Source organism: Oncorhynchus masou, chromosome 32 (genome assembly GCF_036934945.1).
Source record: "Oncorhynchus masou masou isolate Uvic2021 chromosome 32, UVic_Omas_1.1, whole genome shotgun sequence".
Taxonomy (NCBI): domain Eukaryota; kingdom Metazoa; phylum Chordata; class Actinopteri; order Salmoniformes; family Salmonidae; genus Oncorhynchus; species Oncorhynchus masou.
This window is the reverse complement of record NC_088243.1, coordinates 66,085,545-66,099,160: the sequence shown is the minus strand read 5'-3', so window position 1 is coordinate 66,099,160 and position 13,616 is coordinate 66,085,545. Positions and strand designations below refer to the sequence as shown.

The following is a 13,616-nucleotide window of genomic DNA, read 5'->3' as shown; positions in this document are numbered from 1 at the left end:
GTTCCCCAGTGGGTTCTGGGATTTTTGCTCATTGTTCTTGTGATCATTTTGAACCCACGGGGTCAGATCTTGCGTGGAGCCCCAGATCGAGGGAGATTATCAGTGGTCTTGTATGCCTTCCATTTCCTAATAATTGCTCCCACAGTTGATTTCTTCAAACCAAGCTGCTTACCTATTGCAGATTCAGTCTTCCCAGCCTGGTGCAGGTCTACAATTTTGTTTCTGGTGTCCTTTGACAGCTCTTTGGTCTTGGCCATAGTGGAGTTTGGAGTATGACTGTTTGAGGTTGTGGACAGGTGTCTTTTATACGGATAACAAGTTTAAACAGGTGCCATTAATACAGGTAACGAGTGGAGGACAGAGGAGCCTCTTAAAGAAGAAGTTACAGGTCTGTGAGAGTCAGAAATCTTGCTTGTTTGTAGGTGACCAAATACTTATTTTCCACCATAGTTTGCAAATAAATTCATAAAAATTCCTACAATGTGATTTTCTGGAGAAAAAAAAAATCTCATTTTGTCTGTCATAGTTGAAGTGTACCTATGATGAAAATTACAGGCCTCTCTCATCTTTTTAAGTGGAAGAACTTGCACAATTGGTGGCTGACTAAATACTTTTTTGCCCCACTGTATATGCATTTCTCTCTCTATGCATCTTTATGCATCTCTCTCTTTCTCTCTCTCTATGCATATCTCTCTCTCAAATACAATGCTATTTCTCTGAAAAACAAACGAACAACAGACTTTCAGCATGCTTACAGAGAAGGGCTCTCAACATGTACTCCACTTACACAAATGGCTGATGATTGGTTGAAATAAATTGATAATAAGAAGATTGTGGGAGCTGTACTGTTAGATTTCTGTGCAGCCTTTGATATTATTGACCATAACCTGCTGTTGAGGAAACATATGTGTTTTGGCTTTTTAACCTCTGCCATGTTGTGTATTCAGAGCTATCGATCTAATAGAATTCAGAGGGTTTTATTTAATGGAAGCTGCTCTAATGTCAAACAAGAAAAGTGTAGTGTACTGCAGGGCAGCTCTCTAGGTCCTCTACTCTTTTCTATTTCTACCAATGAGCTGCCACCGGCATTAAACAACGCATGTATGTCCGTCCATGTATGCTGATGATTCAAGCATGTACGCATCAGCAACCACAGCTAATGAAATTACTGAAACCTTTATCAAAAGGTTGCAGTCTGTTTTGGAATGGTGGTAATAAACTGGGCCTAAACATTTCTAAAACTAAGAGCACTGCATTTGTTACAAATCATTCCCTAAGTGTTAGACCTCTGGTAATGAATGGTGTGGCTGTTGAACAAGTTGAGGAGACTAAGTTACTTGGTATTACCTTAGATTGTAAACTGTCATGGACAAGACATATAGATTCAATGGTTGTAAAGATAGGGAGAGGTCTGTCTGTAGTAAAGAGATCCTCTGTTGTTTTGACACCACACTCCAGAAAGAAAGTTCTGCAGGCTCTAGTATTATCTTATCTTGATTATTGTCCAGTCATATGGTTAAGTGCTGCAGTGAAAGACCTAGTTGAGCTTGCCCAGAACAGAGCCACACATCTTGCTCTTCATTGTAATCTTCATAGTGCTAATATTAATACTATGCATGCCAGTCTCTCTTGGCTAAGAGTTGAGGAAAGACTGACTGGATCACTTCTTGTTTTTATAAGAAACATCATTGTGACTCACCAACTGGATTTGGTCTTATGTAGCAAAATTTGAAAGAGTGTTTATTTAATTTGATAAAAGTAGAGACTCAGAGCTACAAACCGGTATATCATACACTCTATTTTTGAGGAACAGTAAGAAAGTAATTATGCTTTGAAAGTTGATAAACTTGTAAACTCACTTCTGAGAAAATGTCTCTTCTTGGTCTACACCCATTCAGCATCGTTCACACCCTCTTAAGCTTTAGCCCCACCATCTCGTTTCACTCTCTGAGCATTTAGAGCGCACACTTGACGCTCTGACCGATGATTTGTTTACCTCTGGATAATATGAAAACAGCCTAACCAGCTCTGCTGTCAACAAATTCTTTATGCTTTTTTACCAATGTTTATTGACACCGGCCATATTCAATGGGTATTGTACACTTTAGCTTTACTTCTTGATGCTACCAATGTCACACCCTGACCATAGTTTGCTTTGTATGTTTCTATGTTTTGTTTGGTCAGGGTGTGATCTGAGTGGGCATTCTATGTTGGATGTCTAGTTTGTCTATTTCTGTGTTTGGCCTGATATGGTTCTCAATCAGAGGCAGGTGTTAGTCATTGTCTCTGATTGGGAGCCATATTTAGTTAGCCTGTTTTGTCATTGTGGGTTGTGGGTGATTGTCTATGTTAGTTGCTTGTGTCAGCACAGTTCTCATTATAGCTTCACGGTCGTTATACGTTTATTGTTTTGTATATTTTGTATTCAGTGTTCAGTGCTTTCTTTAATTAAAAAATCATCATGAACACATACCACGCTGCATTTTGGTCCGCTCCTTACGACGATCGTGACAACCAATCCCTGTAGCGGGATAATTTCCGTCTGCAACCGCTGAATAGCATAGCGCAACAGTCAAATAATATTACTAGAAAATATTCATATTCATGAAATTACAAGTGCAATATTTGAAACACAGCTTATCCTTTTGTTAATCACCCTGTCGTCTCAGATTTTGAAATTATGCTTTACAGCGAAAGTAATCCAAGCGTTTGTGTAAGTTTATCGATAGCCTAGCATAGCATTATGTACACTTAGCATCAGGAAGCTTGGTCACGAAAATCAGAAAAGCAATCAAATTAACCGTTTACCTTTGATGACCTTCGGATGTTTTCACTCACGAGACTCCCAGTTACACAGCAAATGTTCCTTTTGTTCCATAAAGATTATTTTTATACCCAAAATACCGACGTTGGTTTGTTACGTTATGTTCAGAAATCCACAGGAAAGAGCGGTCACGACAACGCAGACAGAAATTACAAATAGTCTTCATTCTTCATAATGTCCACAGAAACATGTCAAACTTTTTATATAATCATTCCTCAGGTAGTTTTTAAAATATATATCCGATAATATATCAACCGAGTGTGTAGCTTTTTCCATAACAGCGGGAGGAACAATGGCTGATTTACTCAATTGTGCACTAACTCACTCTGAGAGTCCCCACCTCTCCACTTACTCAATGTGATCCTTCACGCTCATTTTTCAAAATAAAAGCCTGAAACTATGTCTAAAGACTGTTGACACCTTAGGGAAGCCACAGAAAAATGAATCTGGTTGATATCCCTTTAAATGAAGGACAGGCACGCATAGGAACACAGAGATTTCAAAATAAGAGGCACTTCCTGATTGGATTATCCTTAGGCTTTCGCCTGCAATATCAGTTCTGTTATACTCAGAGACAATATTTTGACAGTTTTGGAAACGTTAGAGTGTTTTCTATCCTAATCTGTCTATCTGCATATTCTAGCATCTGGTCATGAGAAATAGGCCATTTACTTTGGGAACGTTATTTTTCCAAACATAAAAGTAGTGCCCCCTAGCTTCAAGAGGTTAAGACATGTAGCTAGCTAGCTAGGAAAACAATGAACCTAGCTAGGTAAAGTGTAAGATCACACAAGTCAAAGTTTTGCTAACGAGCCGTTTACTTTGGGAACGTTATTTTTCCAAACATAAAAATAGTGCCCCCTGGCTTCAAGAGGTTACATGTAGCTAGCTAGCTAGGAAAACAATGAACCTAGCTAGGTAAAGTGTAAGATCACACACGTCAAAGTTTTGCTAACGAGCCAGCCAGCTAACGTTAGCTAGTTAAACAACAATGAACATAGTGCCAAATCACGTCATTACTACACTGCATTAATATGCTGGGAGATTAACCAACCAGGTTCAATGTTAGCTAGCTATCATTAGGCTCAAACTAGCAAAGCAAACGGCTCTGGGATATGAATAATAATGTCATACACATAACTTTAGCTAGGCAGTAAGCCAGCTATCATTAGCTAGCTTGCTAACAGTACACTTTAGCTTAAGACATGTAGCTAGCTACCTAGGTAAACAATGAACCTAGCTAGGTAAACAATGTGTAAGATCACACACATCACCTAACGTTAGCTAACGAGCCAGCCAGCTAACATTAGCAACAACAATGAACATAGTGCCAAATCATGTTATTACTACTCTGCATGAATCTGCTGGGAGCTAACCAACCAGGTTCAATGTTAGAGCTTAATGTTAGCTATCTAACTAGCAAAGCAAATGGTTCTGGGATACGAATAATAACGTCATACACGTAACATAGCAAGGGAGCCAGCCAGCTAACCTTAGTTAGCTAACAGTACACTTCAGCTTGAAATGAAACCAATTTCTGTCAAACGTTCAACATCTGAAAATTTAGCAAGCTAGACTATCTTACCCATATACATCATCATGCATGATAGACATATCTCTCTGTCACGGATGCCATACCACAGTTGACATTAGTTTGAAGATGTAATCTATTTTGCTGTCATACTCTAATTCCACTGATTTTTTTGTATTTACAGATAGCATACAAGTTTGTTATTAAGGCACATGAAAGTTCACACGAGCTGACAAGGTACAAATCTGTCGTTCTGCCCCTGAACAGGCAGTTAACCCACTGTTCCTAGGCCGTCATTATAAATAAGAATTTGTTCTTAACTGACTTGCCTAGTAAAATAAAGGTAATTTTTTTTTATAAATAAATAAAATGTTCCAGAAGGCATTTCTGCCCCAAAAAATGTATTTTGCTGAAAAATAAATAAATAATCTTCAAATGGCTCTCCTGTGAAATTGCGACTTGCGACATACGCCGAGTTAAACGGGTCACCATTAATGTGTTGAAAATTCCAAATTGTTTGCATAGTCAGTTTACACAAAGCACTGACACCCACTTGCACCACCATGGGTCTTTTCACAGTCCCCAGTTCCAGAACAAATTCAAGGAAATGTACAGTATTATACAGTCTTTTGTCTGTATATTTTTTTTGTTATGTGTCGGATGCTAGTAAGACTAGCTGTCGCCATTGGCGTCGGCTGATGGGATCCTAATAAATCAAATCTTTCTCTCTCTCTCTCAACCACATATAGAAGCCTGAAAAACAGTAATAACTGGGGGAAATACAACAGACCATGGCTGAGAGGATGATTGCTTCTCAAAATGGTAAGTACCAAGCATTTACACTCTGATAATCTGTTTTTATCTCAACTGTTTGACTTTGATTACAGTTGTGATCAGAGCCATGTACTGTATATACAGCACCAGTCAAACGTTTGGACACCTATTCATTCAAGGGTTTTCCTTTATTTTTAAAATGTTCTACATTGTAGAATAATAGTGAAGACATCAAAACTATGAAATAACACATAGAATAATGTAGTAAGCAAAAAATTGTTAAACAAATCCAAATATATTTTAAATTTGAGATACTTCAAAGTAGCCACCCTTTGCCTTGATGACAGCTTTACACACTCTTGGCATTATCTCAACCAGCTTCTTGACGTAGTCACCTGGAATGCATTTCAATTAAACGGTGTGCCATGTTAAAAGTTAATTTGTAGATTTGTTTTCCTTCTTAATGAGCTTCAGCCAATCAGTTGTGTTGTGACAAGGTAGGGGTGGTATACAGAAGATAGCCTTGTTTGGTAAAAGACCAAGTCCATCTTATGGCAAGAACAACTCAAATAAGCAAAGAGAAACGACAGTGCATCATTACTTTAAGACATGGTCAGTCAATGCGGAAAATTTCAAGAACTTTGAAAGTTTCTTCAAGTGCAGTCGCAAAAACCATCAGGCGCTATGATGAAACTGGCTCTCATAAGGACTGCCACAGGAAAGGAAGACCCAGAGTTCCATCTGCTGCAGAGAATAAGTTCATTAGAGTGAACTGCACCTCAGATTTAATCCCAAATAAATGCTTCACAGAGTTCAAGTAACAGACACTTCTCAACATCAACTGTTCAGATGACACTGCGTGAATCAGGCCTTCATGGTCGAATTGCTTCAAGGAAACCAGTACTAAGGGACACCAATAAGAAGAAGAGACTTGCTTGGGCCAAGAAACACGAACAATGGACAATAGACTTGTGGAAATCTGTACTTTGGTCTGAATTTGACATTTTTAGTTCCAACCGCTGTGTCTTTGTAAGATGCAGAGCAGGTGAACGGATGATCTCTGCATGTGTGTTTCCCACTGTGACGCATGGAAGGGGGGGTGTGATGGTGTGGGGGTGCTCTGCGGGTGACACTGTATGTGATTTATTTAGAATTCAAAGCATACTTAAGCAGCAGGGCTACCACAGCATTCTGGAGCGATACTCCCCCCGCCTGGTTTCCACTTAGTGGGAATATCATTTGTTTTTCAACAGGGCAATGACCCAAAACACACCTCCAGGCTGTGTAAGGGCTATTTGACTAAGAAGGAGAATGACGGAGTGCTGCATCAGATGACCTGGCCTCCACAATCACCTGACCTCAGCCCAAATCAGTTGGACTGCAGAGTGAAGGAAAAGCAGCCAGCAAGTGCTCAATATACGTGTTGGAAAAGCATTCTTCATGAAGCTGGTTGAGAGAATGCCAAGAGTGTTAAATGCTGTCATCAAGGCAAAGTGTGGCTATTTTGAAGAATCTAAAATATATTTTATTTTGATTAACACTTTTTTGGCTACTAGAAAATACTACAAAGTAGTACAAATAATGAAAAACCCTTGAATGAGTGGGTGTGTACAAACTTTTGTTGTCATTGGTTAATCATGGCCTACGGTAGCCATTTTGAGTTTGGAGAAGGGAAAGGTGTTAAGTGGTTGTATTGAAACATACAAGCCATTAGCAGGTAATTGATGGCCCTCTGGGTGTTTTTACTCAACTGTGGTCCTATTGTGAGGGGAACAATTATAGAGGTGAATGCTTGATTGAATATACGGCTAACGCACCTGAATTGGAAAGAGCAGGGAGTCATGCATTAAATTGAGGGTGAGCTGTAGAGAAAACAAGAGGAATTTACGGGCTGCATTAGATCTACATTATAACGGTATAACATATTACAAGATGGGGCAGTGACATATCACCTAATACTCTTTATTGGTAATATACTGTGTGTTCCACATATTCCCATGATACAACCCACCGAGATGATCAGGGATTCCTATTTCTCTGATACATCTCATTTGATTGCTGAAACATATTGTGATTGGGGAACAGTCATTTGACCCCATTAAAGGCTCTAACTGGTCACAAGAAGGGATTAAAATAACAAACATAGGTGGTTCTGAGGCTTATGGGCAATCTAATGTTAGTCGCCTAACTGCTACTTGTGATATTTGAATGCCATTCAAAGCAGACTGAAGGAATTTTCAAACGGAACTGAGTCTCCCTGAATATAAAATATATATTTGTGTTTGTTCCCAAAAGTGACACATTTTTGCCTCCCCTAAGGTTTTTTCCTTTGTTTGTTTTGCATTTTACTTTCCAGTATTTAATTGGTTTACATACAATGTGATTCACGTCTCCCATCATGCATTGTGCCATTTTATTGGTATTAATAATATAATGATGTCAGCGATTGGGTGCAGAGTGAAAGCGGAGTCAGGCGCAGGACACAGGTATGTAATCAGACAAAGCAAAACGAAACACAAAAATGGATCGGTAGTGACTAGAAAGCCGGTGACATCGACCGCCGAACACCACCCGAACAAGTTAAAGGGCCGACTTCGGCGGAAGTCGTGAAAATGACAAACATCATCACATTTCAAGTGTGAATTATGAATATTCCAATTTAAAAGGCTATTGAAGGTCAATATGCAACAGTGTGTGCAGTTAAATTTGAATTGTCCTATGTCAAGTATAAGTTACTATTTAACAACATGGTAGTGCTCCTCCCACCTTTTCCCCTGCCCTGCTACAAAGTTTCTTCCTGCAGGCTGTCACTGAGTCTGAGAGCTCCTTAAACTTGATCCCCCAAAAACATCTGGGTCAGATGGTTTAGACCCCTTCTTCTTTAAGGTTGCAGCCCTTATCATCGCCAAGCCTATCTCTGACCTTTTTAACCTGTCTCTGCTCCCATGGCTTGGAAGGCCATCAAGGTGCGTCCTTTATTTAAAGGGGGAGATCAAGCTAATCCTAGGCCAATTCCTTTTTTGCCCTGTTTATCAAAAGTGTTGGAAACACTTGTCAATAATCAACTGACTGGCTTTCTTGATGTCTATGGTATTCTCTCTGGTATGCAATCTGGTTTTCCGCTCACGTTATGGATGTGCCACTGCAACCTTACAATGTCACCATTGCCCTTGATTCTAAGCAATGTTATGCTGCTATTTCTATTAACTTTGCGAAAGATTTTCACACGACAGACCATTCCATTCCGGCTAAGGAGTATTGGTCTCTGAGGGGTCTTTGGCCTGGTTTTCTAACTACCTCTCTCAAAGAGTGCAGTATTGAAAGTCAGAACATCTGCTGTCTCAGCCACTGCCTGTCTCCAAGGTTGTACCCCAAGGCTCGATCCTAGGCCCCATACTCTTCTCAATTTACATCAACAACGTAGCTCAGGCAGTAAGAAGCGCTCTCATCCATTTATATGCAGACGATACAGTCTTATACTCAGCTGGCACCTCCCCGGATTATGTGTTAAACGCTCTACAACAAAGTTTTCTTAGTTTCCAACAAGCTTTCGCTGCCCTTAACCTTGTTCTGAACACATCGAAAATAAAGTGGTTTGGTAAGAAGAATGCCCTTCGCCCCACCGGTATGATTACTACCTCTGAGGGTTTAGAGCTTGAGGTAATCACCTCATACAAGTACTTGGGAGTATGGCTAGACACTACACTGTCCATCTCTCAGCACATATCAAAGCTGCAATTTAAGGTTAAATCTACACTTGCTTTCCTTGCTTTCCTCTATCGTCATTGCAACTCTTTCACCCCAGCTTTCAAACTAACCCTGATTCAGATGACTGTCCCACCCATGACCGATTATGGAGAATTCATTTATAGATCATCAGGAAAAGGTGTTCTTGAGCAGCGAGATATTTTTTACCATTCGACGAATAGATTTGCCACCATTTCTCTTATAGGACACATATACTCCTCTGTAAACTGGCCATCTCTGTATACCTTTCGCAAGACCCACTGGTTGATGCTTATTTATAAAACCCTCTTAGTCCTCACTCCACCCTATCTGAGATGTCCACCTCAGCCCTCATCCTCCACATTCAACACCCGTTCTACCAGTCACATTCCGTTTAAAGGTCCCCAAAACAGACACGCATTGCTGGGTCGCTCCTCTTTTCAGTTCGCTGCAGCTAGCAACTGGAACGAGCTGCCAAAAACACTCAAAGTGCACAGTTTGATCTCCATCTCTTCATTCAAAGACTCAATCATGGACACTCTTACTGACAGTTGTGGCTGCTTCACATGATGTATCGTTGTCTCTACCTTCTTGCCCTTTGTGCTGTCGTCTGTACCCGATGTCTATACCATGTGTTGTCCTGCTGCCACGTTGTGTTGCTACCATGCTGTGTTGTCATGTGTTGCTGCCATGCTATGTTGTTTTTAGTCTCGCTTTATGTAGTGTTGTGGTGTCTCTCTTGTTGTGATGTGTGTTTTGTTCCAAATCTTTTTTTTATCCCAGCCCCTGTCCCCACAAGAGGCCTTTTGCCTTTTGGTAGGCCGTCATTGTAAATAAGAATGTGTTCCTAACTGACTTGCCTAGTTAAATTAAGGTTAAATACATAAATGAAAAGTAGTTCTATAGTAATAACTTGATCAACTGTATACTTTCAACATAAAGTGATTTTTGGGATGTTACACAGGATATTTCATCACCTTTGGCTGAGATGATTTCTGGTGGGAATTGCATGTGTTTATAATATTATCTCGTTTCTAACAAGGCATGCAAGCCCCGATCGCTGATACTCCATTAATCAATGCCCCTTCTGTCATTTCTGCACACAGCATCAACTCTCATCCAAGGCGTGTTCCACCGCTGCATGTTTGTTCATATGATCATGTTTGGGGGAGTAGGATACCCAACGCTGTTAATCCATAACACTCAAGAGTTTTTAATTAACAAGTCAGAACTCTGACAGACTTTTATCCCAGCCCCTCAACATGAATGATAGAGATGATAGGCCTTGATTGAAAGACAAGCGAAGGTGATGTTGTGTGAAGGGAACGAGACTCCAGACAGATGTCATCCCACAGTATTACTCTTAAATGTTCATCTCTCCATTCTCACAGGAAGACTCAGCCGAGCGTGGCGTACACTTTTTGATCTCAATTAAAATGCAGTGTCCCTCCACAGATTTTATTGATGCAAACGTTGTGTCTATTTAAGCTACAAGCAAAACATCCAGTTGCAGTTTAATATTAAACGATGCATTAAAATAAACTGCCTCACCAACTCCCCAGATTTCCTTAATCAATATAAATGTCATTAATGGCTCCCTATCCTCTAGGGCTCTGGTCACAAGGAGTGCACTATATAGGGAATAGGGTGCCATTTGGGACACAGATTGGTGTCTGATGGGCACTCTGTTCAACCTACAGACACTGCACTGTGGTTTCAGGGGATTGAATCATTGAGAATTGTCCTGAACAAACCTAGAGGATCCATCAGTATGCACCATTGGCTCAAAAACAAAGAAACGTCATTACATATGAGAATCAATACCTGTATTCATTTGCAAAACCATTGACTGAATTACAACCTGCATGTTGGCAACTGCCAACTGTTAATTAAGTGCATTATTGATTGTTTTTGAATAACAATCATTTCTCGCTCAATACTGCACTCCTGAATGTATTTCAACTGTGCAGTTGAGTTGTACATCAACAACATATGACTAGTTTACAGCAAGGGATAGCGTGCTCAACATCTTGGCAATGAGAATTGAATTTAACTAGATGTTTTTTTAATACCACAAGGGAAGGTAACATTATCTTTGATGTGGAGCAGTATACTGTAATTAGTAGTAGTAGTAGCAGTAGTAGCAGTAGCAGTAGTAGCAGTAATAGTATTAGTGGTGGTAGTGGTAGCAGCATCAGCGGTGATAGTAGCAGCAGCAGTGGTGATAGTAGCAGCAGCGTGGTGATAGTAGCAGCAGCAGTGGTGATAGTAGCAGCAGCAGCGGTTATAGTAGCAGCGGTTATAGTAGCAGCAGCAGTGGTGATAGTAGCAGCAGCAGTGGTGATAGTAGCAGCAGCAGCGGTGATGGTAGCAGCAGCGGTGATGGTAGCAGCAGCAGTGGTGATAGTAGCAGCAGCAGCAGTGATAGTAGAAGCAGCAGTGGTGTTAGTTGCAGCAGCAGCGGTGATAGTAGCAGCAGCAGCGGTGATAGTAGCAGCAGCAGTGGTGATAGCAGCAGTGGTGATAGTAGCAGCAGTGGTGATAGTAGCAGCAGCGGTGATAGTAGCAGCAGCAGCGGTGATAGTAGCAGCAGCAGTGGTGATAGTAGCAGCAGCAGCAGTGATAGTAGCAGCAGCAGTGGTGATAGTAGCAGCAGCAGCGGTGATAGTAGCAGCAGCAGCGGTGATAGCAGCAGCAGTGGTGATAGTAGCAGCAGTGGTGATAGTAGCAGCAGCAGCGGTTATAGTAACAGCAGCAGCAGTGATAGTAGCAGCAGCAGTGGTGATAGTAGCAGCAGCAGTGGTGATAGTAGCAGCAGCAGCGGTGATAGTAGCAGGAGCAGTGGTGAAAGCAGCAGTGGTGATAGTAGCAGGAGCAGTGGTGATAGCAGCAGTGGTGATAGTAGCAGGAGCAGTGGTGATAGCAGCAGTGGTGATAGTAGCAGCAGCGGTGGTAGTAGCAGCAGCAGTGGTGAGAGTAGCAGCAGCAGTGGTGATAGTAGCAGCAGCAGTGGTGATAGTAGCAGCAGCAGCAGTGATAGTAGAAGCAGCAGTGGTGTTAGTTGCAGCAGCAGCGGTGATAGTAGCAGCAGCAGTGGTGATTTTAGCAGCAGCAGCGGTGATAGTAGCAGCAGCAGTGGTGATAGCAGCAGTGGTGATAGTAGCAGCAGTGGTGATAGTAGCAGCAGCGGTGATAGTAGCAGCAGCAGCGGTGATATTAGCAGCAGCAGCGGAGATAGTAGCAGCAGTAGCGGTGGTAGTAGTAGCAGCAGCAGCAGTGGTGATAGTAGCAGCAGCAGTGGTGATAGTAGCAGCAGCAGCAGTGATAGTAGAAGCAGCAGCAGTGATAGTAGAAGCAGCAGTGGTGTTAGTTGCAGCAGCAGCGGTGATAGTAGCAGCAGCAGCGGTGATAGTAGCAGCAGCAGTGGTGATAGCAGCAGTGGTGATAGTAGCAGCAGTGGTGATAGTAGCAGCAGCGGTGATAGTAGCAGCAGCAGCGGTGATAATAGCAGCAGCAGTGGTGATAGTAGCAGCAGTAGCGGTGGTAGTAGTAGCAGCAGCAGCAGTGGTGATAGTAGCAGCAGCAGTGGTGATAGTAGCAGCAGCAGCAGTGATAGTAGAAGCAGCAGTGGTGTTAGTTGCAGCAGCAGCGGTGATAGAAGCTGCAGCAGCAGCGGTGATAGTAGCAGCAGCAGTGGTGATAGCAGCAGTGGTGATAGTAGCAGCAGTGGTGATAGTAGCAGCAGCGGTGATAGTAGCAGCAGCAGCAGTGATAGTAGCAGCAGCAGTGGTGATAGTAGCAGCAGCAGCGGTGATAGTAGCAGCAGCAGTGGTGATAGCAGCAGTGGTGATAGTAGCAGCAGCAGCGGTGATAGTAGCAGCAGCAGTGGTGATAGTAGCAGCAGCAGCGGTGATAGTAGCAGCAGCAGCGGTGATAGTAGCAGCAGCAGTGGTGATAGTAGCAGCAGCAGCGGTGATAGTAGCAGCAGCGGTGGTGATAGCAGCAGTGGTGATAGTAGCAGCAGTGGTGATAGTAGCAGCAGCGGTGATAGTAGCAGCAGCAGCGGTGATAGTAGCAGCAGCAGTGGTGATAGCAGCAGTGGTGATAGTAGCAGCAGTGGTGATAGTAGCAGCAGCGGTGATAGTAGCAGCAGCAGCGGTGATAGTAGCAGCAGCAGCGGTGATAGTAGCAGCAGCAGTGGTGATAGTAGCAGCAGCAGCGGTGATAGTAGCAGCAGCAGCGGTGATAGTAGCAGCAGCAGTGGTGATAGTAGCAGCAGCAGCGGTGATAGTAGCAGCAGCAGTGGTGATAGCAGCAGTGGTGATAGTAGCAGCAGTGGTGATAGTAGCAGCAGCGGTGATAGTAGCAGCAGCAGTGTTGATAGCAGCAGTGGTGATAGTAGCAGCAGCAGTGGTGATAGTAGCAGCAGCAGCAGTGATAGTAGAAGCAGCAGTGGTGTTAGTTGCAGCAGCAGCGGTGATAGTAGCAGCAGCAGCAGCGGTGATAGTAGCAGCAGCAGTGGTGATAGCAGCAGTGGTGATAGTAGCAGCAGCGGTGATAGTAGCAGCAGCAGCGGTGATAGTAGCAGCAGCGGTGATAGTAGCAGCAGCAGCGGTGATAGTAGCAGCAGCAGTGGTGATAGCAGCAGTGGTGATAGTAGCAGCAGCAGCGGTGATAGTAGCAGCAGCAGTGGTGATAGTAGCAGCAGCAGCGGTGATAGTAGCAGCAGCAGCGGTGATAGTAGCAGCAGCAGTGGTGATA

The 13,616-nt window shown here is 42.6% G+C and overlaps 1 protein-coding gene across 1 annotated transcript in view; it reads left to right on the top strand.

The window, feature by feature from the left end:
- Positions 1–13,616, top strand: part of LOC135527077 (leucine-rich repeat and immunoglobulin-like domain-containing nogo receptor-interacting protein 2) — a 349,079-nt gene that overhangs the window by 212,175 nt on the left and 123,288 nt on the right. The window contains exon 4 of the mRNA XM_064955727.1: positions 5,105–5,177. Within this exon, the coding sequence (XP_064811799.1) occupies positions 5,175–5,177 (3 nt within the window). The 5' untranslated portion in view covers positions 5,105–5,174. The remainder of the gene's footprint in view (positions 1–5,104; positions 5,178–13,616) is intronic.